The 26,336-nt window shown below is 44.7% G+C and overlaps 1 protein-coding gene across 1 annotated transcript; it reads left to right on the top strand.

The window, feature by feature from the left end:
* Nucleotides 1-4,077: 4,077 nt before the first annotated feature.
* On the top strand, nucleotides 4,078-26,203 carry LOC124694656 (xyloglucan galactosyltransferase KATAMARI1 homolog). The gene is made up of 2 exons (XM_047227618.1): nucleotides 4,078-4,122; nucleotides 24,713-26,203. The coding sequence occupies exons 1-2, from the start codon at nucleotides 4,078-4,080 to the stop codon at nucleotides 26,201-26,203; spliced, it is 1,536 nt and encodes a 511-aa protein (XP_047083574.1).
* The last annotated feature ends 133 nt before the right edge of the window (nucleotides 26,204-26,336 follow it).

A 26,336-nucleotide genomic window follows, 5' to 3' on the forward strand; every position in this document is an offset into this window, starting at 1 on the left:
GCGCCGTTGCCGGGGAGGAAAGGTAAAAGGCACTCATACTCCGGTCCCAGGTAAAAGTACTTTTCTGGCGCCATTGTGTGAGTGTTCGAAGCTATTTCCTTTAGATCCTGCAATTGCATCTTTTTGTTTCTTGTTTACACTAGTAAGGCATAATGGAAAACATCGCATGAGCTTTTTGTACTATTTCCTGAGTCAAGACATGAATGGTTTAATGCGAAAATTAAAAAACCTATGGAACTGTTATCACCAGAATTTGACCGGATCAGAGGTGGGCCGCGATTGAAGATGGGCTTGAAGAATATACATAGAAGAAATACATGAATCGGCCTTATATGCAAAGTTTGGGCTAGTGTGCCCATGTATCTGTACCATAGTAGGAAACGTGTCGGTTAGATGGAGTTTGGGCTCGTGCCCGGTTGGGATTATTCCCACGTTAGAAAGTCTACGGACTATAAATATGTATCTAGGGTTTATGAAATAAACAACAACCACGTTCACCACAAACCAATCTAGGCGCATCGCCAACTCCCTTGTCTCGAGGGTTTCTTCCGGGTAAGCATCATGCTGCCTAGATCGCATCTTGCGATCTAGGCGATACACGTTTATTCGTCGTTCATGCGTTGCTCGTCGCCGAAGCCTTTTTGATGGCGAGCAACGTAGTTATCATAGGTGTTTTAGGGTTAGCATTGTTCATCGTATCATATGCTATCGTCGTGCGACCCTTAGACATCTAGCCGCCCTTACACCTATCTTGGGTGTAAGGGCGGCACCCCGCTTGATCTTTATTTAGTAGATCCGATCCGTTATGGTTGCTCCTTGTTCTTCAAGGATTAGTTTAATATCTGCATGGTTAGGCCTTACAAACGGGTTGAAGGATCCAGGTGGCGCGTAGGGTGTAGTTTGCTAGCCCTAGACGAGGATGTTCCGAGGATCAACTTCGTGTTGGTTTTTAGGCCTTGTCTAGGGTCGGTTTACGATCACCGTGCGTGGCCGCCAGGCTCAATCACGAGTAGGATGTTCCGATTATGCGGTGAAAACCCTAAATCGTAGTAGGTCGTTTTAGCTTTATCTTGATCAAGCAGGACCACCATCTGATCGTACACCTCGTACGCATCATGGGTGGATCGGCTCCTTGAGCCGATTCACGGGACAACTCGAGAGCCGATCGAGGCTCGTATTTAATGTTTACGTGTGTGCCATGTAGGAAACTAAGCGAGGCACATCCAACACCTTCCTGACCAGGTATAGGTCAGGTGGCACGCCCTTGCATCAGCATCGGACGTGCGTGCCGAAGGCTTTGCGGGCCGTCGCTCGGAGGGACCAGGGCCAGCCGCAGTCCTGGGAGCCTCCCGGCTCTACGGTGTTGCCCGTCGCTGCCCGCCGGTGGTTTCTGAACGCAACACATTCTGGCACGCCCGGTGGGACAATCTTCGACATCAACCGCATCGCCATCTACATCTGAGATGGCGGAAGGCACTCCAGTCAAGTACGAGGATCTGACCGACGAGCTCAAGAAGAAGCATGACGAGATCAAAGCGGTCCTCGAAGCCGACCTCATCGGCTCTTTTCACGAACCCGCTCACACGGCATCAGGTGGAAAGGGTTCTCACCTGAAGGCGCGCTCGATGGAGTGGACCTGTCCACCCCGTCAGAAGAACGCACCAGGTCGTTGCGTCAGGAGATTAACTTCATGGTGGCTCATTCGCTGCACCGCCATTCTGAGAGCCTGGTGAACACTTTGGAGCGTGTCGCTCTTCGGGTGATCCAGGAAGTCATGAGCCATCAGTACTCTCCGTCAGGACCAGCTCTGGGGACTCACCAAGGAGAGATGCCACTCCAGTCCCGTCCACCGCTGCCATTCACGTTGGCAGCACCAGAAGTGCCGAATTCACCGGCATCCGCCGTTAACATGGTGGAGTGCACTTACCCTGGAGGGTGCCAGCCAAGATTCTCGTTCAACATCAACATGATAGGGCTCGGGCACCACCCTGGTAAGGACAGAGACGAGGGCAGCTGCTCTCACAGCGAAGACAAGGAGGAAGCTGTTCCACGCGATCGGCCCCGACACCTCCAAAAAATCCTGGTTACAATCAAGATGAAGGCCGATTCTAGCGATCGGCCCGCATTATCCGTACCACACGCTCTCCCTGTATTTGGTGTCGACCTCACAGGTGACGGAAAGCTAGGATATGGGTTTACATCGGCCGATGAGCTAGAGGAAGTCGACATCGGTCCTGGGGATAAGCCGCGACCGACTTTTATCAGCAAGAAGTTAGATCCACATCTTAGGGGTCAGATGATAGCTCTGCTAAAAGAATACCCAGATTGCTTTGCATGGGATTACACAGAGATGCCTAGGTTGGACAGGAGCATCATTGAACATCGGCTTCCCCTTAAGAAAGGGTTTCGGCCGTTCCAACAACGAGCACGTCAGATGAAGGCCGAGATTCTGGAAGAGGTCAAGAAAGAGATCGAGAAGATGTCGGCCGCCGGGTTCATTAGGCCATGCAGGTATGCTGAATGGATCTCCGATATCGTTCTCGTAGAAAAGAAAGACGGCCGATGGCGTGTGGCCATCGATTTCCGAGATCTTAACGAGCCACTCCAAAAGATGAGTATCCGATGCTCGTGGCGAAAACATTGATCAATGCAGCTGCCGGCCACAAGGTGTTGAGCTTCATGGATGGCAACGCCGGCTATAACCAGATCTTCATGGCTCCGGAAGATATACACAAGACCGCATTCGAGTACCAGGGGCGGTAGGCTTGTTTGAATATGTGGTCATGACCTTTGGGTTGAAGAACGCTGGTGCAACGTACCAAAGGGCCATGAATTATATATTTCACGATCTGATCGGCAAGTTGGTGGAGATCTACATCGATGACGTGGTAGTTAAGTCTGTCTCCATGGAGGGGCACTTGGATGATTTGCGACGCATCCTAGACCGAACTCGGAAGTTCGGACTGAGAATGAATCCAAAGAAGTGTGCCTTTGGTGTGACGGCCGGTCAGTTCCTAGGTTTTCTGGTTCATGAACGGGGAATTGAGATCGGCCTGAAAAGTCAGGAGGCAGTGCGTACCATGCAACCGCCCACCACAAAGAAGGAGCTCCAACGTCTTATCGGCAAGATCAACTTCGTCCGACGATTCATCTCCAACCTATCAGGACGAATCGAGCCGTTCATGGCGCTGGTGAAAATTAAATCCGATGACGAGTTTCGCTGGGGGCGAACGAGCGACGGGCGTTTGACGAGATTAAGCGGTATCGACAACGCCGCTGTGCTCGGTTCCACCCCAACAAGACGAGGCCGTTCTATATCTACTTATCGATAGGCTGACACGTCCATCGCTTCGGTGGTGGTGCAACTCTATGAAGGTGTTGAAAAGGTCGTTTTCTACCTCAGCAGAAGGATGTTGGACGCAAAGACAAGGTATCCTGAAGTCGAGAAGCTGTGCCTTTGCCTGTTCTTCACCTGCACCAAGCTGCATCACATCCTTTTGACGGCAGAGATCATCGTCATATGCAAGTCAGACGTTGTCAAGCACATGTTGTCGGCCCCTGTTTTGAAAGGCCGGCTTGGTAAGTGGATGTTTGCATTGACGGAGTTCGATCTTCGGTATCAGCCTGCGAAAGCAGTCAAGGGACAAGCATTGGCTGATCTTATAGCTGAACGGATTAATACTAATATAGCAAGTACTATACGTACGTGCATGGGCTATGTTCTTCGATGGATCGGCTTGTGACGATGGTTGTGGCATCGGTATTCTGCTCGTGTCGCCTCGGGGGCAACATATTCTTTCGCCATCGAGGCTATCTACCCCTTGCACCAACAATGTTGCTGAGTATGAAGCAGTGCGCAAGGGAATGGAGTTGCTTTTGGAAGCCGGGGCAGAGGCAGTGGAGCTTTTTGGAGATTCGAAGTTGGTGATCTCTCAACTCACGGACGAATACAAGTGCGAGAGTGAGTCACTTTTTCCATATTGGGTGGAGTGTCGTGAGCTGATGACACATTTTCGATACATCAATTTCAATTGGGTCCCAAGGTCTCAGAATACCGACGCCAATGATCTCGCACAGATGGCGTCAGGATATAAGGACATGCCAGACGGGACAGAAGTTCAGGTACAGTTCCTGGAACAGGATGATTGGAGAGCCGATATCTTCAATTATTTGAAGGATTCGGCTCGGGGGGCACCCAAAAGGATAAGATACAAGGCTATGAAATATGTCCTTATAGGAGATGACATGTTCTACAGGATGTTGGAAGGGTTACTACTCAAATGCCTGGGACCAACTGAGTCTAACCGGCTCTTACATGAGGTGCATGAAGGCGCCTGTGGAACTCACCAATCGGCCCATAAGATGAAGTGGTTAATTAGGCGATCAGGGTTTTATTGGCCTACCATGCTGGAAGACTGCTTCAAGTACTACAAGGGATGCCAAGCGTGTCAGATGTTCGGAAAAATCCAGATGGTACCCGCATCAGCGATGAACCCCATCATCAAACCTTGGCCATTTCGAGGTTGGGGCATGGATATGATCGGCAAAATACATCCTCCGTCAAGCAAGAACCACGAGTGGATTCGGCCATTACAGATTATTTCACCAAATGGGTGGAGGCCGTTCCCATGAAGAAAGTAAAATCGGAAGATGTTATCCAATTTGTCAAAGAACATGTCATTCATAGGTTCGGGATTCCCCAAACCATCACGACCGATGGAGGTTCGGTCTTTGTCTCTAAAGAATTCAGAAAGTTCGCGATGACATGGGGATTAAGCTAATCCGATCATCTCCATACTATGCTCAAGCCAACGGGCAAGCCGAAGCATCCAATCAAAGCCCGATCAAGCTGATTAAGAGGAAGATTGACGAAAACCCTAGGGTGTGGCATGAGACGTTGTCGAAGCTTTGTGGGCCTATCGCATGTCATGCCATGGAGCTATAAAGACTTCGCCGTACCGGCTTGTCTATGGGCGAGGAGGCCGTATTGCCTTGGGAAATTACGGCTGGATCGAGGCGTGTCACATTTCGAGAATGATGCGACGCCACAAGAGTACGCAACCACGATGAGTGACACTATTGAGGATGCGACGGAACTTAGACTTTGGTCGTTGGAGAAGATTAAAGAGAACAAAGCCGGGGTAGCTCGGGCATACAATAAGAAGGTGAGACCAAAGGAGTTTCAAGTTGGTGATCTAGTATGGGAAGCCGTGTTGCCACTAGGAACCAGGGATAAAGCATACGGCAAATGGTCTCCTAATTGGCACGGTCCTTACAAAGTCGTCCGGGTTACGAAGGGCAATGCCTACATGCTTGAACGAGTTGGATGGTGTAAAGTTCCCAGTGGCCGTCAATGGCCAGCATCTCAAGAAGTATTTCCCAAGCATGTGGGAGGATGGGCAGTGAGATATGGAGGCCGATTCTAAATCGGCCAGTAAAAAAAAAATCACAGCCGATGCGCGGACATCGACTTGAGGAAACATGTGGAGACAACAGTATGCGTACAGCCGGTGCACGGGTATCGACTTCAGAATAATAAAGCCAATGCATTGCCATCGACTCTAGAGATACAAGCTCAATTAAGCAGGTTAACAGATCGGTTCAAACCAGAAATCATGATGTTTGGGATGAGTCTCCTAGTGGTTGCTGAGGAGTTCAATCTGCACGTTTAAGATTGGGGGATGGTTTGGATGTGGGCTAGACCTGTTGGACCGTGTGGATAGGCAACGGCTTGGCCTCAAATCGCGTTTATAGTACAAGCCGATGCCCTGCCATCGGCTCTCTGTACAGCAACTTCGTTCGACGATCGGCAAAGTTGACAAGAAAGCAAGATTAATTGGGGAATATTTTCTTCATTAATAGTGGGATTTCTTACAAAGAAAGAGCCGATTGCTCGGGGAAGAAAGAACAAAAGCTGACTACTACTACTAGTCCCTAATCTAAGGGCCGTTGCTGCCTTCGTCGTCGTCGTCGCTGCCATCGGCACAGCTGCTGATAGGCTCCTCATCGCTGCTCCCGTAGCCTTCTACGGGAGCCTCGTCTTCCTCATCGTCGTCATCGCTGTCGTCGTCCCACCAGGCGCGGAGGCGCTTCGCCGGTGGGTATCCTTCGAGGGAGTCGTCGTCGTCCTCCTCCGCCTCTTCCTCGAAGGAGGTGAAGTCGTCCCAGGAGAAGCGGTCGTCCTCGCTCTCCGCCTCCTCCTCCCCATCGACGAGGAATTGAAGGTCGTCCTCTCCGTCGGTCAAGGATTTGTCATCCTCGGACCAGATGGAGGAATCGTGTTCCTCCTTGTCCCACGTCGTTGGGGCGAGGATGTCGTGCGCCGCCAACGAGCCCCACTCGCGGCGTCGGCTCACGGAAGGGAGATGATACGTAGGAGAGGTTTGAGGAGGCGAGAAGAGGAGGAGGAGGAAGAAGACATGGCTACGGAGGAATGGGGTTTTTGCCGATGGCTAGTACGGAGCGAGGAGGGTGAAGGGGCGAACCGCTCGACGCGGTTAAATAATGGGATATTGGGGAGAGTTAATGTTACAGCAGTTTCCGAGGAAGTGGTGCCAAAGCATTGTCGAATTGCGCATAGAAGTCAAGAAGGCAAGGCATCATGATGAAGGATACTGCATCAGTTTTGCTCTGCCATGACATGACCCGACGAAAGAAAAGCATAATGATTTTGGAAATGTCATTTCCAAAACCAGGGGGGCATGTGTTATCACCAGAATTTGACCGGATCAGAGGTGGGCCGCGATTGAAGATGTGCTTGAAGAATATACATAGAAGAAATACATGAATCGGCCTTATATGCAAAGTTTGGGCTAGTGTGCCCATGTATCTGTACCATAGTAGGAAACGTGTCGGTTAGATGGAGTTTGGGCTCGTGCCCGGTTGGGATTATTCCCACGTTAGAAAGTCTACGGACTATAAATATGTATCTAGGGTTTATGAAATAAACAACAACCACGTTCACCACAAACCAATCTAGGCGCATCGCCAACTCCCTTGTCTCGAGGGTTTCTTCCGGGTAAGCATCATGCTGCCTAGATCGCATCTTGCGATTTACACGTTTATTCGTCGTTCATGCGTTGCTCGTGCTGAAGCCTTTTTGATGGCGAGCAACGTAGTTATCATAGGTGTTTTAGGGTTAGCATTGTTCATCGTATCATATGCTATCGTCGTGCGACCCTTAGACATCTAGCCGCCCTTACACCTATCTTGGGTGTAAGGGCGGCACCCACTTGATCTTTATTTAGTAGATCCGATCCGTTATGGTTGCTCCTTGTTCTTCAAGGATTAGTTTAATATCTGCATGGTTAGGCCTTACAAACGGGTTGAAGGATCCGAGTGGCGCGTAGGGTGTAGTTTGCTAGCCCTAGACGGGATGTTCCGAGGATCAACTTCGTGTTGGTTTTAGGCCTTGTCTAGGGTCGGTTTACGATCACCGTGCGTGGCCGCCGAGCTCAATCACGAGTAGGATGTTCCGATTATGCGGTGAAAACCCTAAATCGTAGTAGGTCGTTTTAGCTTTATCTTGATCAAGCGGGACCACCATCCGATCGTACACCTCGTACGCATCATGGGTGGATCGGCTCCTTGAGCCGATTCACGGGACAACTGAGAGCCGATCGAGGCTCGTATTTAATGTTTACGTGTGTGCCATGTAGGAAACTAAGCGAGGCACATCCAACACCTTCCCGACCGGGTATAGGTCAGGTGGCACGCCCTGCATCGGCATCGGACGTGCGTGCCGAAGGCTTTGCGGGCCGTCGCTCGGAGGGACCAGGGCCAGCCGCAGTCCTGGGAGCCTCCCGGCTCTACGGTGTTGCCCGTCGCTGCCCGCCGGTGGGTTTCTGACCGCAACAGGAACCTTATTTGCATGCTAGTAGTAATATTAGTATGAACGCTTTGAACACCATTGTTGATAATGATATTGAAAATTCTAAGCTTGGGGAGGTCGGTTTTGATGAGAATGATCTCTTTAGCCCTCCAGGTATTGAGGAGAAAGTTTATGTTGATTATGATATGCCTCCCATATATGATGATTATAATGATAGTGGTCTTTTGGTGCCACCTACTATGGAGGATAAGTTTAATTATGATTACAATATGCCTCCTATATTTGATGATGAGAATAATAATGATAGCTACTTTGTTGAATTTCTCCCACTACAATTAATAAGAATGACTATGCTTATGTTGGGAGTAGCAATAATTTTATGCATGAGACTCATGATAAGAATGTTTCATTTGATAGTTATATTGTTGAATTTGTTCATGATGCTACTGAAAGTTATTATGAGAGAGGAAAATATGGTTGTAGAAGTTTTCATGTTACTAAAACACCTCTCTTTTTGCTGAAAATCTTGAAGCTGCACTTGTTTTATCTTTCTATGCTTGTTGCATTATGCTTCATGAATTTGTTTATTTACAAGATTCCTATGCATATGAAGCATGTTAGGCTTAAATTTGTTTTGAATTTGCTTCTTGATGCTCTCTTTTGCTTCAACTCTTATTTCTTGGGAGTGCATCATTAAAACTGCTGAGCCCATCTTAATGGCCATAAAGAAAGCACTTCTTGGGAGATAACCCATGTGTTTATTTTACTACAGTACTTTTGTTTTATATTTGTGTCTTGGAAGTTGTTACTACTGTAGCAACCTCTCCTTATCTTACTTTATTGCATTGTTGTGCCAAGTGAAGTCTTTGATAGTAGGGTTGATACTAGATTTGGATTACTGCGTGAGAAACAGATTTCTTGCTTGTCACGAATTTGGGTATGATTCTCGTAGGTAACTCAGAAAAATCTGCCAATTTACGTGCGAGATCCACGAGATATGTACGCAACTTTCATTCAATTTGGGCATTTTCATCTGAGCAAGTCTGGTGCCTCTTTAAAATTCGTCTTTACGGACTGTTCTGTTTTGACAGATTCTGCCTTTTATTTCGCATTGCCTCTTTCGCTGTGTTGGATGGATTCCTTTGTTCCATTACCTTCCAGTAGCTTTGAGCAATGTCCAGAAGTGTTAATAATGATTGTGTCACCTCTGAAAATGTGAATTTTTGATTATGCACTAACCCTCTAATGAGTTTGTTTTGAGTTTGGTGTGGAGGAAGTTTTCAAGGGGTCAAGAGAGGAGGATGATACAATATGATCAAGAAGAGTGAAAGGTATAAGCTTGGGGATGCCCCCGTGGTTCATCCCTGCATATTTCAAGAAGACTCAAGCATCTAAGCTTGGGGATGCCCAAGGCATCCCCTTCTTCATCGACAAATTATCAGGTTTCTTTTCTTGAAACTATATTTTTATTCGGTCACATCTTATGTACTTTACTTGGAGCGTCTATGTGCTTTTATTTTCGTTTTGTTATTTTCATTCTCTGAATAAATTCATGCTTGTGTGGGAGAGAGACACGCTCTGCTGGTTCATATGAACACATGTGTTCTTAGCTTTTAATGTTCATGGCGAAGGTTGAAACTGCTTCGTTAATTGTTATATGGTTGGAAACAGAAAATGCTTCATGTGGTAAATGGTTTAATGTCTTGAATAATGTGATACTTGGCAATTGTTGTGCTCATATAGATCTTGTTTAAGCTCTTGCATCATGTACCTTGTACCCATTAATGAATAACTACATAGAGCTTGTTAAAATTTGGTTTGCATGATTGATGCTGTAGAGTCTAGATATTTTCTGGTTGAGGTGTTTGAACAACAAGGAGACAATATAAAGTCTTATAATAGTTACAATATGTTCATATGTGAGCTTTGCTGCACCTTTTATACTTGAGTTTGCTTCAAACAACCTTGCTAGCCTAGCCTTGTATTGAGAGGAATTCTTCTCGTGCATCCAAATCCTTGAGCCAATAACCATGCCATTTGTGTCCACCATACCTACCTACCACATGGTATTTCTCTGCCATTCCAAAGTAAATTACTTCATGTGCTACCTTTAAACAATTCAAAACTTTATTACTTCTTATTTGTGTCAATGTTTTATAGCTCATGAGGAAGTATGTGGTGTTTTATCTTTCAATCTTGTTGGGCAGCTTTCACCAATGGACTAGTGGCTTCATCCGCTTATCCAATAATTCTGCAAAAAGAGCTGGCGCGGGGTTCCCAGCCCCCAATTAATCAACCTTCATTAATAATTCTCTTCACATGTTTTGCTCTGATTCATCAGTAAGCAACTTAATTTTGCAAATAGACACTCCTTCATGGTATGTGAATGTTGGAAGGCACCCGAGGATTCGGTTAGCCATGGCTTGTGTAAGCAAAAGGTTGGGAGGAGTGTCATCCATAAATAATAAAACTAAAGTACATGTGTAAACAAAAGAGAAGAGGGATGATCTACCTTGCTGGTAGAGATAACGTCCTTCATGGGAGCCGCTCTTTGAAAGTCTGTTTGGCAAGGGGGTTAGAGTGCCCACTACCATTCGTTGACAACAACAAACACCTCTCAAAACTTTACTTTTATGCTCTCTATATGATTTCAAAACTTAAAAAGCTCTAGCACATGATTTAATCCATGCTTCCCTCTGCGAAGGGCCTTTCTTCTACTTTATTGTTGAGTCAGTTTACCCATTCTTTCTATCTTAGAAGCAAACACTTGTGTAAACTGTGTGCATTGATTCTTACATGTTTACTTATTGCACTTGTTATATTGCTTTATGTTGACAATTATCCATGAGATAAATATGTTGAAGTTGAAAGAAACCGCTGAAACTTATATCTTCCTTTGTGTTGCTTCAATGCCTTTACTTTGAATTTATTGCTTTATGAGTAACTCTTATGCAAGTATTATTGATGCTTGTCTTGAAAATATTATTCATGAAAAGTCTTTGCTATATGATTCATTTGTTTACTCATTATCTTCATCATTGCTTCGAATCGCTGCATTCATTACATATGCTTTACAATTGTATTGATCAAGATTATGATAGCATGTCACTTAAGAAATTATCTTTGTTATCGTTTACCTACTCGAGGGCGAGTAGGAACTAAGCTTAGGGATGCTTGATACGTCTCAAACGTATCTATAATTTCTTATGTTCCATGCTACTTTATTGATGATACTCACATGTTTTATACACATTATATGTCATATTTATGCGTTTTCCGGAACTAACCTATTGACGAGATGCCGAAGTGCCGATTCTTTGTTTTACTGCTGTTTTTTGTTCCAGAAATCCTAGTAAGGAAATATTCTCGGAATTGGACGAAATCAACGCCCAGAGTTTTAGAATTGGACAAAGCTTCCAGAACACCCGAGAGCCGCCAGAGGGGAGCCCTGGGGGCCCCACACACCAGGCTGGCGCGGCCAGGGTGTGGGCCGCGCCCCCTGTTGTGTCATCGCCCCGTCAGCCCTCCGACTCCGCCTCTTCGCCTATTTAAAGGTCCCTGACCTAAAACCTCGATACGAAAAAGCCACGGTACGAGAAACCTTCCAGAGCCGCCGCCATCGCGAAGCCAAGATCCGGGGACGGGAGTCTACGTTCCGGCACGCCGCCGGGACGGGGAAGTGCCCCCGGAAGGCTCCTCCATCATCTCCACCGCCGTCTCCACCGCCATATTCACCGCCATCGCTGTCTCCATGATGAGGAGGGAGTAATTCACCCCCGGGGCTGAGGGCTCCGCTGTAGCTATGTGGTTCATCTCTCTCTTTATGTGATCTAGTTGAATATCATCTATATGCTACTCTAGTGATGTTATTAAAGTACTCTATTCCTCCTCCACGGTGTAATGGTGACAGTGTGTGCATCGTGTAGTACTTAGCGTAGGTTATGATTGTAATCTCTTGTAGCTTATGAAGTTAATTATTGCTATGATAGTATTGATGTGATCTATTCCTCCTTCATAGTGTGATGGTGACAGTGTGCATGCTATGTTAGTACTTGGTGTAATTGCGTTGGTTTGTCATGCACTCTAAGGTTATTTAAATATGAACATTGAATGTTGTGGAGCTTGTTAACTCCGGCATTGAGGTGCTCTTGTAGCCCTACGCAATTAGTGGTGTTCATCATCCAACAAGAGAGTGTAGAGTGGTTTTATTATGTGATCAATGTTGAGAGTGTTCACTAGTGAAAGTATGATCCCTAGGCCTTATTTCCAAACATCGAATCTCCATTTATTTACTGTTCTGTTGCATGTTTACTCGCTGCCATATTTTATTCAGATTGTTATTACCACTCATATACATCCATACAACTTGTATTTCACTATCTCTTCGCCGAACTAGTGCACCTATACATCGACAAGTGTATTAGGTGTGTTGGGGACACAAGAGACTTCTTGTATCGTGATTGCGGGGTTGCTTGAGAGGGATATCTTTGACCTCTTCCTCCCTGAGTTCGATAAACCTTGGGTGATCCACTTAAGGGAAACTTGCTGCTGTTCTACAAACCTCTGCTCTTGGAGGCCCAACACTGTCTACAAGAATACAAGCACCCGTAGACATCAGATACCTATGGTGCGTCAAAACCACACCACTAAGGGAGGTTTTGCCAAGCCATTGCAAGGCTTTTCTCTACTAGTGATGATAGCCTGGCTGCGCCACCATAGCCCAATTGACCCTCGTGTCTCCATTGCCGTTCACTTCGCATTTATCTCTTTGTATTCACCTAAAACCTTCTATAAAAGGGTCCCAACTGCGACTTCAAAGCATGGCGAACCACGAAACAGAGGTTGTACCAACAAAGATTGGATGGGAAAATGCCACTTGAGCGCTTCTCAAACCTCTCCAGCATCATCTCCTTCGTCTCCATGATAAAGAGGGGGTAGTCCACCCCGGGATTATGAGTTTGTGGCAGTAACTTGATCTATCTATCGCTTGTTCTATCAATATTCTAAAGTCACATGAGATGCCCTCATGATTGTGACCATCTATATGTAACCCCTTTGTGTTGGATCTTTGGTTTTTATTGAGATTGGTATTTGAGATTGCAATTTTCAGTTTGTGTTTGATGTATGAGTATATGTATATTATGTTGGACTTTTGTATAGGCCCAACCCATACAATATAATCCACAATTTCTGAAAATCCCAAAGACCCATGTGGCCCATTCATGCAAGGCAAAGGGTGGGACAGAAGTTTAGTTTCACCTTGCTAGTTTAGAGAGTTTTGGACCTCCCTATAAGGGGGCTGCTCCACTTATGGTATGAGCATGAGAAGAAAGCTCCTACACGCGGTCCTCCTCCTCAACCGCCCGCTCGTCACGACGTGCGTGCCGCGGTTTGCGGGAATGCCTCGAGCCTAGACATTCTCTCTTTTTTGCCACGCATGAATGAAATTTGAATGGTTGCAGAAGCTGAAACGTTCCATCGTAGCCTCTTCGCTTCCTCCTGTGTGCCTATAAAAGAGAGGTTGCCCCTTGATACGTCCCAAACGTATCTATAATTTCTTATGTTCAATGCTACTTTTATGATGATACTCACATGTTTTATACACATTATATGTCATTATTATGCATTTTCCGGCACTAACCTATTGACGAGATGCCGAAGAGCCGATTCTTGTTTTCTGCTGTTTTTGGTTTCAGAAATCCTAGTAAGGAAATATTCTCGGAATTGGACGAAATCAACGCCCAGGGGCCTATTTTTCCACGAAGCTTCCAGAAGACCGGAGGACTTACGAAGTGGGGCCACGAGGTGGCGCCACACTAGGGCGGCGCGGCCCAAGCCTTGGCCGCGCCGGCCTGTTGTGTGGGGCCCTCGTGTGGCCCCCTGACCTGCCCTTCCGCCTACATATAGTCTTCGTCGCGAAACCCCCCAGTACCGAGAGCCACGATACGGAAAACCTTACTGAGACGCCGCCGCCGCCAATCCCATCTCGGGGGATTCAGGAGATCGCCTCCGGCACCACGCCGGAGAGGGAATCATCTCCCGGAGGTCTCTTCATCGCCATGATCGCCTCCGGATCGATGTGTGAGTAGTTCACCCCTGGACTATGGGTCCATAGCAGTAGCTAGATGGTCGTCTTCTCCCCATTGTGCTATCATGTCAGATCTTGTGAGCTGCCTATCATGATCAAGATCATCTATTTGTAATCCTTCATGTTGTGTTTGTTGGGATCCGATGAATATTGAATACTATGTCAAGTTGATTATCAATCTATCATATATGTTATTTATGTTACGGCATGCTCTCCGTTGCTAGTAGAGGCTCTGGCCAAGTTGATACTTGTGACTCCAAGAGGGAGTATTTATGCTCGATAGTGGGTTCATGCTCCATTAAATGCGGGACGAGTGACGGAAAGTTCTAAGGTTGTGGATGTCGTTGTTGCCACTAGGGATAAAACATCGATGCTTTGTCTAAGGATATTTGTGTTGATTACATTACGCACCATACTTAATGCAATTGTCCGTTGTTTACAACTTAATACTTGGAAGGGGTTCGGATGATAACTTGAAGGTGGACTTTTTAGGCATAGATGCATGCTTGGATAGCGGTCTATGTACTTTGTCGTAATGCCTCGATTGAATCTCATAGTACTCATCATGATATATGTATGTGCATTGGTATGCCTTCTTTATTTGTCAATTGCCCAGCTGTAATTTGTTCACCCAACATCTGCTATCTTATGGGAGAGACACCACTAGTGAACTGTGGACCCCGGTCCTATTCTTTACATCTGAAATACAAACTGCTCTTCGCAAACAACCATCATCATCCACACTATACATCTAATCCTTTGTTTACAGCAAGCCGGTGAGATTGACAACCACGCTGTTACGTTGGGGCAAAGTTCTGTGATTGTGTTGTGCAGGTTCCACGTTGGCGCCGGAATCCCTGGTGTTGCGCCGCACTACACTCCTCCGCCATCAACCTTCAACGTGCTTCTTGGCTCCTACTGGTTCGATAACCTTGGTTTCTTACTGAGGGAAAACTTGCTGCTGTGCGCATCATACCTTCCTCTTGGGGTTCCCAACGGACGTGTTAATTACGCGCAATCAAGCTCTTTTTCTGGCGCCGTTGCCGGGGAGATCAAGACACGCTGCAAGGGGAGTCTCCACTTTCAATCTCTTTACTTTGTTTTTGTCTTGCTTTACTTTATTTACTACTTTGTTTGCTGCATTATATCAAAACACAAAAAAATTAGTTGCTAGTTTTACTTTATTTACTGTCTTGCTCTCTATATTGAAAACACAAAAAAATTAGTTACTTGCATTTACTTTATTTAGTTTGCTTTATTTACTACTGCTAAAATGGGTACTTGTTGAGAATACTAAGTTGTGTGACTTCACTAGCACAAATAATAATGATTTCCTATGCACACCTATTGCTCCACCTGCTACTACGGAAGAATTCTTTGAAATTAAACCTCGCTTTACTGAATCTTGTTATGAGAGAGCAATTTTCACGGTGTTAGTTCCGATGATGCTTGCTGCCCATCTTAATAATTTTGTTGAACTATGTGAAATGCAAAAGTATAAGGATGTAGATGGTGACATTATAAAATTAAAATTGTTTCGTTTCTCTTTAAGAGGAAGAGCTAAAGATTGGTTGCTATCTCTGCCTAGAAATAGTATTGATTCATGGACTAAATGTAAGGATGCTTTATTGGTAGATATTATCCTGCCGCTAAAAATATATCTTTGAGAAGTAGCATAATGAATTTCAAGCAATTAGATAATGAACATGTTGCTCAAGCATGGGAGAGAATGAAATCTTTGGTAAAGAATTGCCCAACCCATGGACTGACTACTTGGATGATCATCCAAACCTTTTATGCAGGATTGAATTTTTCTTCGCGGAACCTATTGGATTCAGCTGCTGGAGGTACCTTTATGTCCATCACTTTGGGGGCGGCAACAAAGCTTCTTGATGATATGATGACAAATTACTCTGAATGGCACACGGAAAGAGCTCCACAAGGTAAGAAGGTAAATTCGTTGAAGAAACCTCCTCCTTGAGTGATAAGATTGATGCTATTATGTCTATGCTTGTGAATGGTAGATCTAATGTTGATCCTAATAATGTTCCTTTAGCTTCATTGGTTGCCCAAGAAGAACATGTTGATGTGAACTTCATTAAAAACAATAATTTCAACAACAATGCTTATAGGAATAATTCTGGTAACAACTATAGGCCATATCCTTCTGCTAATGGTAATAGTTATGGTAATTCTTATGGGAATTCTTACAACAATAATAGGAGTGTACCCCTTGGTCTTGAAGCCATGCTTAAAGAATTTATTAGTACACAAACTGCTTTTAACAAATCTGTTGAGGAAAAGCTCAATAAAATTGATATTCTCGCTTCTAAGGTTGATAGTCTTGCCTCTGATGTTGATCTTTTAAAATTGAAAGTTATGCCTAATAGGGATATTGATAATAAGATTGCTAATACAGCAAATGCCATCCAAGTTCGAATTAATGAGAATATTTGATTGATGGCTGAATTGCATGCTAGGTGGGAAAGAGAAGAAAATGAAAAAACTAGCTAAAGAGAATAATGTAGCTAAAGTTTGGACTATTACCACCACTAGTAATGTTAATGATTCACATGTTGCTACACCTCCTACTATCAATGGTAAAATAATTGGTGTTGGCAATGTTACTACTCCTAGTGCAAAGCGTGCAAAATTGCCCGAAGCTGCTAAAAACTGCTGAAATTGATAAAACTGCTGAAATTTTTCAAAATATTGGGGATGATGATCCCATTGCTGTAGATCATAATGGTTTAGACTTTTATGATTGTCACATCTCTGAAGTTATAAAGTTCTTACAAAAGCTTGCTAAAAGTCCCAACGCTAGTGCTATAAATTTGGCCTTTACAAAACATATTACAAATGCTCTCATAAAAGCTAGAGAAGAGAAACTAAAACTTGAAACCTCTATTCCTAGGAAGTTGGAAGATGGTTGAGAGCCCATCATTAAGATGAGAGTCAATGATTTTGATTGTAATGCTTTATGTGATCTTGGTGCAAGTATTTCTGTTATGCCTAAGAAAATTTACGATATGCTTGACTTGCCACCATTGAAAAATTGTTATTTGGATGTTAATCTTGTTGATAATGCTATAAAGAAACCTTTGGGGAGGATTGATAATGTTCGTATTATGGTTAACAATAACCTTGTCCCCGTTGATTTTGTTGTCTTGGATATTGAATGCAATGCATCTTGTCCCATTATATTGGAAAGACCTTTTCTTCGAACTGTTGGTGCTACCATTGATATTAAGGAAGGTAATATTAAATATCAATTTCCTCTCAAGAAAGGTATGGAACACTTCCCTAGAAAGAGAATGAAGTTACCTTATGATTCTATTATTAGAACAAATTATGATGTTGATGCTTCGTCTCTTGATGTTACTTGATACACACTTTCTGCGCCTAGCTGAAAGGCGTTAAAAAAGCGCTTATGGGAGACAACCCATTATTTTACTTCTGCACTTTCTTTTATATTTGAGTCTTGGAAGTTGTTTACTACTGTAGCAACCTCTCCTTATCTTTATTTTATTGCATTGTTGTGCCAAGTAAAGTCTTTGATAGTAAAGCCAATACTAGATTTGGATTGCTGCGCAGAAACAGATTTCTTGCTGTCACGAATTTTGACCTGCCTCTCTGTAGGTAGCTCAGAAAAATCTGCCAATTTACGTGCTTGATCCTCAGATATGTACGCAACTTTCATTCAATTTGGGAATTTTCATCTGAGCAAGTCTGGTGCCACTTTAAAATTCGTCTTTACGAACTGTTCTGTTTTGACAGATTCTGCCTTTTATTTCGCATTGCCTGTTTTGCTATGTTAGATGGATTTCTTTGTTCCATTAACTTTCAGTAGCTTTGTGCAATGTCCAGAATTGTTAAGAATGATTATGTCACCTCTGAATATATGAATTATGCACTGACCCTCTAATGAGTTTGTTTCGAGTTTGGTGTGGAGGAAGTTTTCAAGGGTCAAGAGAGGAGGATGATACAATATGATCAAAAAGAGTGAAAAGTCAAAGCTTGGGGATTCCCCGTGGTTCATCCCTGCATATTTTAAGAAGACTCAAGCGTCTAAGCTTGGGGATGCCCAAGGCATCCCTTCTTCATCGACAACTTATCAGGTTCCTCTAGTGAAACTATATTTTTATTCCGTCACATCTTATGTGCTTTACTTGGAGCGTCTGTTTGTTTTTATTTTTGTTTTTGTTTGAATAAATTGGATCCTAGCATTCTTTGTTTGGGAGAGAGACACGCTCCGCTGTTTCGTATGAACAAATATGTTCTTAGCTTTATCTTTAATGTTCATTGCGAAAGTTGGACTATTTCATTCATTGTTATATGGTTGGAAACAGGAAATGTCGCATGTGGTAAATGGTTTAATGTCTTGAATAATGTGATACTTGGCAATTGTTGTTCTCATATAGATCATGTTTAAGCTCTTGCATCATGTACCTTGTACTCATTAATGAATAACTACATAGAGCTTGTTAAAATTTGGTTTGCATGATTGATCTCTAGAGTCTAGATATTTTCTGGTTGAGGTGTTTGAACAACAAGGAGACAATATAAAGTCTTATAATAGTTACAATATGTTCATATGTGAGCTTTGCTGCACCTTTTATACTTGAGTTTTCTTCAAACAACCTTGCTAGCTTAGCCTTGTATTGAGAGGAATTCTTTTCGTGCATCCAAATCCTTGAGCCAATAACCATGCCATTTGTGTCCACCATACCTACCTACCACATGGTATTTCTCCGCCATTCCAAAGTAAATTACTTGAGTGCTACCTTTAAAATTTCCATTCTTTACCTTTACAATACATAGCTCATGGGACAAAATAGTCTTAAAAACTATTGTGGTGAAGAATATGTACTTATGTGTCTTATTTCTTAGTAAGTTGCTTGTTGAGCGGTAACCATGTTTCTGGGGACGCCATCAACTCTTTTACCTTTGTTGAATATCATGTGAGTTGCTATGCATGTTCGTCTTGTCTGAAGTAAGGGCGGTTTTCACAATCAAATGGTTTGAGTATGCATACTGTTAGAGAAGAACATTGGGCCGCTAACTAAAGCCATGATTCATGGTGGAAGTTTCAGTGTGGACAGCTAATCCTCAATCTCTTATGAGAATATTAATCTGTTGTTGAATGCTTATGCATTAAAGAGGAGTCCATTATCTGTTGTCTATGTTGTCCCGGTATGGATGTCTAAGTTGAGAATAATCAAAAGCGAGAAATCCAATGCGAACTTTCTCCTTAGACCTTTGTACAGGCGGCATAGAGGTACCCCTTTGTGACACTTGGTTGAAACATATGCTATGCAATGATAATCCGTGTTAACCCAAGCTAATTAGGACAAGGTGCGAGCACTATTAGTATACTATGCATGAGGCTTGCAACTTATAAGATGTATTATACATAACTCATATGCTTTATTACTACCGTTGACAAAATTGTTTCTTGTTTTCAAAATGAAAAGCTCTAGCACAAATATAGTAATCAATGCTTCCCTCTGCGAAGGGCCTATCTTCTACTTTATTGTTGAGTCAGTTTACCCATCCTCCTTCTATCTTAGAAGCAAACACTTGTGTGAACTGTGTGCATTGATTCTTACATGTTTACCTATTGCACTTGTTATATTACTTTGTGTTGACAATTATCCATGAGATATACATGTTGAAGTTGAAAGCAACCGCTGAAACTTTATCTTCCTTTGTGTTGCTTCAATGCTTTTACTTTGAATTTATTGCTTTATGAGTAACTCTTATGCAATTCTTATTGATGCTTGTCTTGAAAGTATTATTCATGAAAAGTCTTTGCTATATGATTCATAAGTTTACTCATTATCTTCATCATTGCTTCGAATCGCTGCATTCATCTCATATGCTTACAATAGTATGATCAAGATTATGATAGCATGTCACTTCAGAAATTATCTTTGTTATCGTTTACCTACTCGAGGGCGAGTAGGAACTAAGCTTGGGGATGCTTGATACGTCCCAAACGTATCTATAATTTCTTATGTTCCATGCTACTTTTATGATGATACTCACATGTTTTATACACATTATATGTCATTATTATGCATTTTCCGGCACTAACCTATTGACGAGATGCCGAAGAGCCGGTTGTTGTTTTACTGCTGTTTTTGGTTTCAGAAATCCTAGTAAGGAAATATTCTCGGAATTGGACGAAATCAACGCCCCGGGGCCTATTTTTCCACGAAGCTTCCAGAAGATCGGAGGACTTACGAAGTGGGGCCACGAGGTGGCGCCACACTAGGGCGGCGCGGCCCAAGCCTTGGCCGCGCCGGCCTGTTGTGTGGGGCCCTCGTGTGGCCCCCGACCTGCCCTTCCGCCTACATATAGTCTTCGTCGCGAAACCCCCGATACCGAGAGCCACGATACGGAAAACCTTACGGAGACGCCGCCGCCGCCAATCCCATCTCGGGGGATTCGGGAGATCGCCTCCGGCACCCTGCCGGAGAGGGAATCATCTCCCGGAGGTCTCTTCATCGCCATGATCGCCTCCGGATCGATGTGTGAGTAGTTCACCCCTGGACTATGGGTCTATAGCAGTAGCTAGATGGTCGTCTTCTCCCCATTGTGCTATCATGTCAGATCTTGTGAGCTGCCTATCATGATCAAGATCATCTATTTGTAATCCTTCATGTTGTGTTTGTTGGGATCCGATGACTATTGAATACTATGTCAAGTTGATTATCAATCTATCATATATGTTATTTATGTTCTTGCATGCTCTCCGTTGCTAGTAGAGGCTCTGGCCAAGTTGATACTTGTGACTCCAAGAGGGAGTATTTATGCTCGATAGTGGGTTCATGCCTCCATTAAATGCGGGACGAGTGACGAGAAAGTTCTAAGGTTGTGGATGTGCTTGTTGCCACTAGGGATAAAACATCGATGCTTTGTCTAAGGATATTTGTGTTGATTACATTACGCACCATACTTAATGCAATTGTCTGTTGTTTACAACTTAATACTGGAAGGGGTTCGGATGATAACTCTGAAGGTGGACTTTTTAGGCATAGATGCATGCTTTGGATAGCGGTCTATGTACTTTGTCGTAATGCCACTGATTAAATCTCATAGTACTCATCATGATATATGTATGTGCATTGTTATGCCTTCTTTATTTTTCAATTGCCCAACTGTAATTTGTTCACCCAACATCTGCTATCTTATGGGAGAGACACCACTAGTGAACTGTGGACCCCGGTCCTCTTCTTTACATCTGAAATACAAACTGCTGCAATTGTTCTTTACTGTTCTTCGCAAACAACCATCATCATCCACACTATACATCTAATCCTTTGTTTACAGCAAGCCGGTGAGATTGACAACCTCGCTGTTACGTTGGGGCAAAGTTCCGTGATTGTGTTGTGCAGGTTCCACGTTGGCGCCGGAATCCCTGGTGTTGCGCCGCACTACACTCCTCCGCCATCAACCTTCAACGTGCTTCTTGGCTCCTACTTGTTCGATAACCTTGGTTTCTTACTGAGGGAAAACTTGCTGCTGTGCGCATCATACCTTCCTCTTGGGGTTCCCAACGGACGTGTTAATTACGCGCAATCACCCCTCTCCAGAAGTACATGCACAAAAGCGTACAACCACCTGCTTCCAAAGCTTTGCGCCGATCAAGATCTTCCCCATCCCATCTTGCGGCGTGCACCGTGAGTTGGGATAGTAGGCCTCTGAAACCCCATCTCTTGTGATCCTGTACGGGAGAGCGGCAATAAGGTTTTTGGGGAGCGCTTTGCTCTACTACTGACTTCATCTTCATCACGGACTCGGACGAGCTTTTCCCCGATGAGGACTTCTTCCCGGACATCAGCAGCCTCTACGACGACATGGGCGACAACAACGGCAACGTGAATGGGTCTACTTCCGCTAGCCTGTATGTTCTTCTCATTCTCCTACTTAACATCGTAGTGCTACTTTTTTTGTAGTTTTTTTCTCCTACTCTCTGTTACATGGCATGTCTAGTTTGATTTATTTATTTCTAGCCATGTTTTATCTATTGTTTTCTTGGTTACTTTATGCGTAAAATTGCTTGTATTTCCAACATATTATGCAACTCATTCTTGAGTACAAGTTTTGATCCAAGTGGTATGATACTATGATAGGGCGTGTGAGGAGAAATATGTGTATTAGTTGGAGTAACATGGTAGTATGGAGAGTGACCATAAAGTTTAAGTCCTACTATGATTTTTATGTTTACGTTGTTATCTCACTAGAGATAAATGAATGCATGTATTATAGCCACCAAATGATCAACAATAGTGATCTCACATCTTTTGATGTAGCATACTTGGTATTCAACGTCATGTCATAGAAGCAAATGTAGTACTATGTTCATCTTAAATCTAGTTTGTGGAGTTTTCTCTTGCTAGAGGAAGTATTAATGGGATGTGTTGCATCATCACAACCAATGTTGAGAAAATAGCTTATCAGTGTCAACTTGATCAGCTGGCGATTAGCGATTAATGGGAAAATGAGCCGATTAATCACTTAATCGGTCGATAAATGAGTTAATTGGCTAATTGGTGACCCATCGAGTAGCGACTGATCGACTAATTAATCGCTGAATTGGTCGATTTTTTGAACAGTGATCTCATTCATAGGAGTTGATGCCCATATGAATACATATGAAACACATATTGAAGTTACGTCAAATAAGGGAGTAAACTAGTGAACCATGAACCCTGGTTCATTCTTAATCAAAAGAAACACCTTTTACTTACATTTACACACCTTTACCATTTTAGAAAAAATATAAAAACATTTATCATTCTTGCATTTAATTCTTCATAAATTTTATACCACCAACACTACCATGCCACTTTAGTTTCCAGTAGAATTTAATTTACCTTTCATCTTGCTGCATATTTACTTTGTTAATTTATATTTTTTTAATATGAAACCTTGTGCTTGACAACCACTTGGTGGAGGGGACACAAGGAAATAGCACTTTGTTTTGTAGGTTATTAGAAGAGGAAAGAATATATAGTACACTTCTTACATGTGTTTCCTCGAGGGTTTAATAAACCCTAGACTCACCCTTGTGAGGAGGAAGCCCTTGCTACATTACTTTGCGCTTGGAGTCCCAACGAATTGGTATCCTAGTGAATCTAGTGTCATCTGTTGGTGGTTTGGGGGTGAGAGAGAGAGAGAGAGAGAGTTCCATCACATCCCATCGACCACTATTAACGAGGGAATAACATAGATCCTAGAACAATATCCGTAGCCATGGAAAGACTCTTAATCACGGTGAACTCCGGGGAAATGCTAATATAGGAGGATCGGTGGTGATTACGTGGGGTGCATAGCACAAGCGTGCATGTGGTGCACCTTTATCTAACTTCGCCCATGCATACTACAAGGTCATTATAAATCCCAATCATGTTTTACATCTATGCTTGTTGTGAATCCACAACTACCTAAGAACTCTTTGCCCTTATTATAGTTTCAAGTACGTAGTCATCGCTTGTGCTGCTCGCTTTCGCTTTTTTTATTACTTTGTTCACACACATAAACAATCTATCTACACACTCTTTCTTTCAACCGAAGATAATTTGTAGGTACCAACAAACAAAGGTAGCAAAAGACATTAAAACAATAGCAATTCATATCTCGGAAATTCAATTCGGCTCCTCGGCTTCATTTCAACACTAGCAATTTCCACCTATACAATTTTCTAGTTAGTGGTTTTGAAAAAATAGAACCTTGCATCCTTTATTTTGTTGCATTGCACGAACGGCCATATAAGAGGATTGTAGGACCTTAGATAATAGATAGTTTACTTTGTTCTTCTTATGGAGTCAACAACTAAATATTTATCAAATTGTGCTACAATAGTTCGGTGTACTTGGAGGTTAACATGTGTTCATCAATATCTTTACTTAGTTGGTGCTCTCCTACACATAGTTGAATCCATTCAACTTAATGATTAGGAGGATGCATTTTCTGAAGTTTTTTTTCGATAAAGGGAATATATTAATATAAGAAGATACCAATTACATCCAGCCTCTGCAACAGCGCAACACCCTAGTGGCAGTACGAATGCACACATCTAAAAAAGGAGAAAGATAAAACTAAGAAATAAAAGCCCCTTCTGAAGTTAGAGGCTCAAAGAGTTTATACTGTTAGTTTTTTGTAGTATGTGTTTAACTTTAGAGAGTTATTCCCCCTTCTTTCAATGGAAAGTAGAGCTCCTGCCGTTTAGGCTCAAAAAACAAAGGTGTAAACTGAGGGTCCTCTTGTTTTCTTTTATCCCTTTGCACTATATACAGAATTCATTCGAGGGTTGCAAGGAGTTCCTGTAATGACGGTTGGTTTCTTAATGGGAAGTGGCGTGCAGCCCTGTTTCGATAATCAGATACTCCAATGTGTGCGTCGGCTACTAGCCAAAGTGTGCATGTGTGCGTCGGCTGGCTAGATCTCTACTAGTATTACGAGGCCACTTAGCACTTGCTGCTCTAAAAGTTAATTCCAAGAACTCCACAGGACACAGCACGCAATGTGTGTGTAGCTAGCGAGAGTTCTTGACGAGAAGTAGATCTTCCCACTCTACAGTCTACTCTGTGTAGTTTATGAAGAGTCTTCGTCTTCCTCCTCTAATATATCCCAGTAGGCCAGTAGTTAAACGCTCCGGCATGCAAGTTGGCGTGGTGCTGGTGGTAAACTCGAGCTGGTGAGCTACAGCCACACTGTACATACTCAGCGATCTCATTGATCCAAAGCTAGAAGGGTAAATCTCCGTCTTCTTTGCAAACTACCAGCTGACCCAATCTGCACAGAAGGACGTCGCAGCCAGGCCGCAGTGCGGCGAAGGGCTGATGAAAGGGGCGTCAGCGGATCAGAAGACCGCGGCGAGTGCGAGCGCGGTCCCGCCCTTGCGGCTCATCGTCGTGCTCATGCTCGTAGTATGGATCTCTGTTCTCTGCTACCTCACGGTGATGACCGACGGAGGGGCGGCGCAGCTGGTGGCCGTCGGCCGGAGCGCCGACCCGTGCCGTGGGCGCTACATCTACGTGCACGACCTGCCGCCGCGCTTCAACGCCGACATCCTCCGCGACTGCCGTAAGACCAATGACCACTGGCCGGACATGTGCGACTTCGTCAGCAACGCCGGCCTGGGCCGCCCGCTCGCCGACCCGCTGGACAGCGTGTTCACCGGCGAGAACGGGTGGTACGGCACGCACCAGTTCGCGCTCGACGCCATCTTCCACAACCGGATGAAGCAGTACGAGTGCCTCACAAACCACTCCGCCGTGGCCGACGTCGTCTTCGTCCCCTTCTACGCCGGCTTCGACTTCGTCCGCTACCACTGGGGCTACGAAAACGCCACCAGGGACGCTGCGTCGGTAGATCTGGCCCAGTGGCTCATGCGGCAGCCCGAGTGGAAGCGAGCGGGAGGGCGCGACCACTTCCTCGTCGCCGGAAGGACGGCGTGGGACTTCCGGCGGAGCAACAACGTCAGCCCCAACTGGGGCACCGACCTCCTCGTCATGCCGGGCGGCCGGGAGATGTCGGTGCTCCTGCTGGAATGCTCTCTTGTACACGAGCGGGAATACTCCGTGCCGTACCCCACGTACTTCCACCCGAGGTCGGACGCCGAGGTGCGACGGTGGCAGGACAGAGTGCGCGGCGCGGAGCGGCGGTGGCTCATGGCGTTCGTTGGCGCGCCACGGCCGGACAGCCCAATGAACATCCGGGACAAGATCATTGCGCAGTGCGAGGCGGCGCCCGGGGACTGCACCCAGTTGAGCTGCGCGTTCGGCAGCAGCCAGTGCCATTCCCCCGACAAGATCATGCGGCTGTTCCAGAAGGCCACCTTCTGCCTGCAGCCTCCCGGCGACTCATACACGCGGCGGTCGGTGTTCGACTCCATGGTCGCCGGCTGCATCCCGGTGTTCTTCAACAGAGTATCAGCCCACCTGCAGTACAAGTGGTACCTCCCCGAGGACCACGACAAGTACTCGGTGTTCGTCAGGGAGGAAGACGTGCGAGCTCGCAACGTGAGCATCCGGGCGGTACTCCGGGCGATTCCGCCGGAGACGGTGGAGCGTATGCGGGAGGAGGTGATCGGGATGATACCCACACTGCTGTACGCGGATCCGAGGTCCAGGCTGGAGTCGGTGAGGGACGCATTCGATGTCGCCGTCGAGGGCATCATCGGCAAAGTAGCCGCGGCCCGGGCGTCGGCATCGCGCTCCCACAACCAGGACTCCTGGCCATGGCGAGGTTTAGGTTCCGGGTGGAAGAAATAGGTATTCCATCCGGCCCTAAACAACTGTCGCAAGTTCAATGAATCTAGACATATTTGTCTATATTTTGCATGTATTTACGACGAGTGTTTAGAGCCGAAACAAGTAGCCCATATTTCTTGTGATTTTCAGTCGA

The sequence above is a fragment of the Lolium rigidum genome, chromosome 3 (assembly GCF_022539505.1).
Source record: "Lolium rigidum isolate FL_2022 chromosome 3, APGP_CSIRO_Lrig_0.1, whole genome shotgun sequence".
Taxonomy (NCBI): Eukaryota; Viridiplantae; Streptophyta; class Magnoliopsida; order Poales; family Poaceae; genus Lolium; species Lolium rigidum.

What these genes read in the sequence shown, in the direction of transcription:
- LOC124694656 (XM_047227618.1), top strand. Translation starts at nt 4,078, where the DNA reads ATGGCGTCAGGATATAAGGACATGCCAGACGGGACAGAAGTTCAG. An exon ending in CAGACGGGACAGAAGTTCAG is followed by an intron (nt 4,123 to 24,712) that starts GTACAGTTCCTG and finishes GCAAACTACCAG; the next exon opens with CTGACCCAATCTGCACAGAA.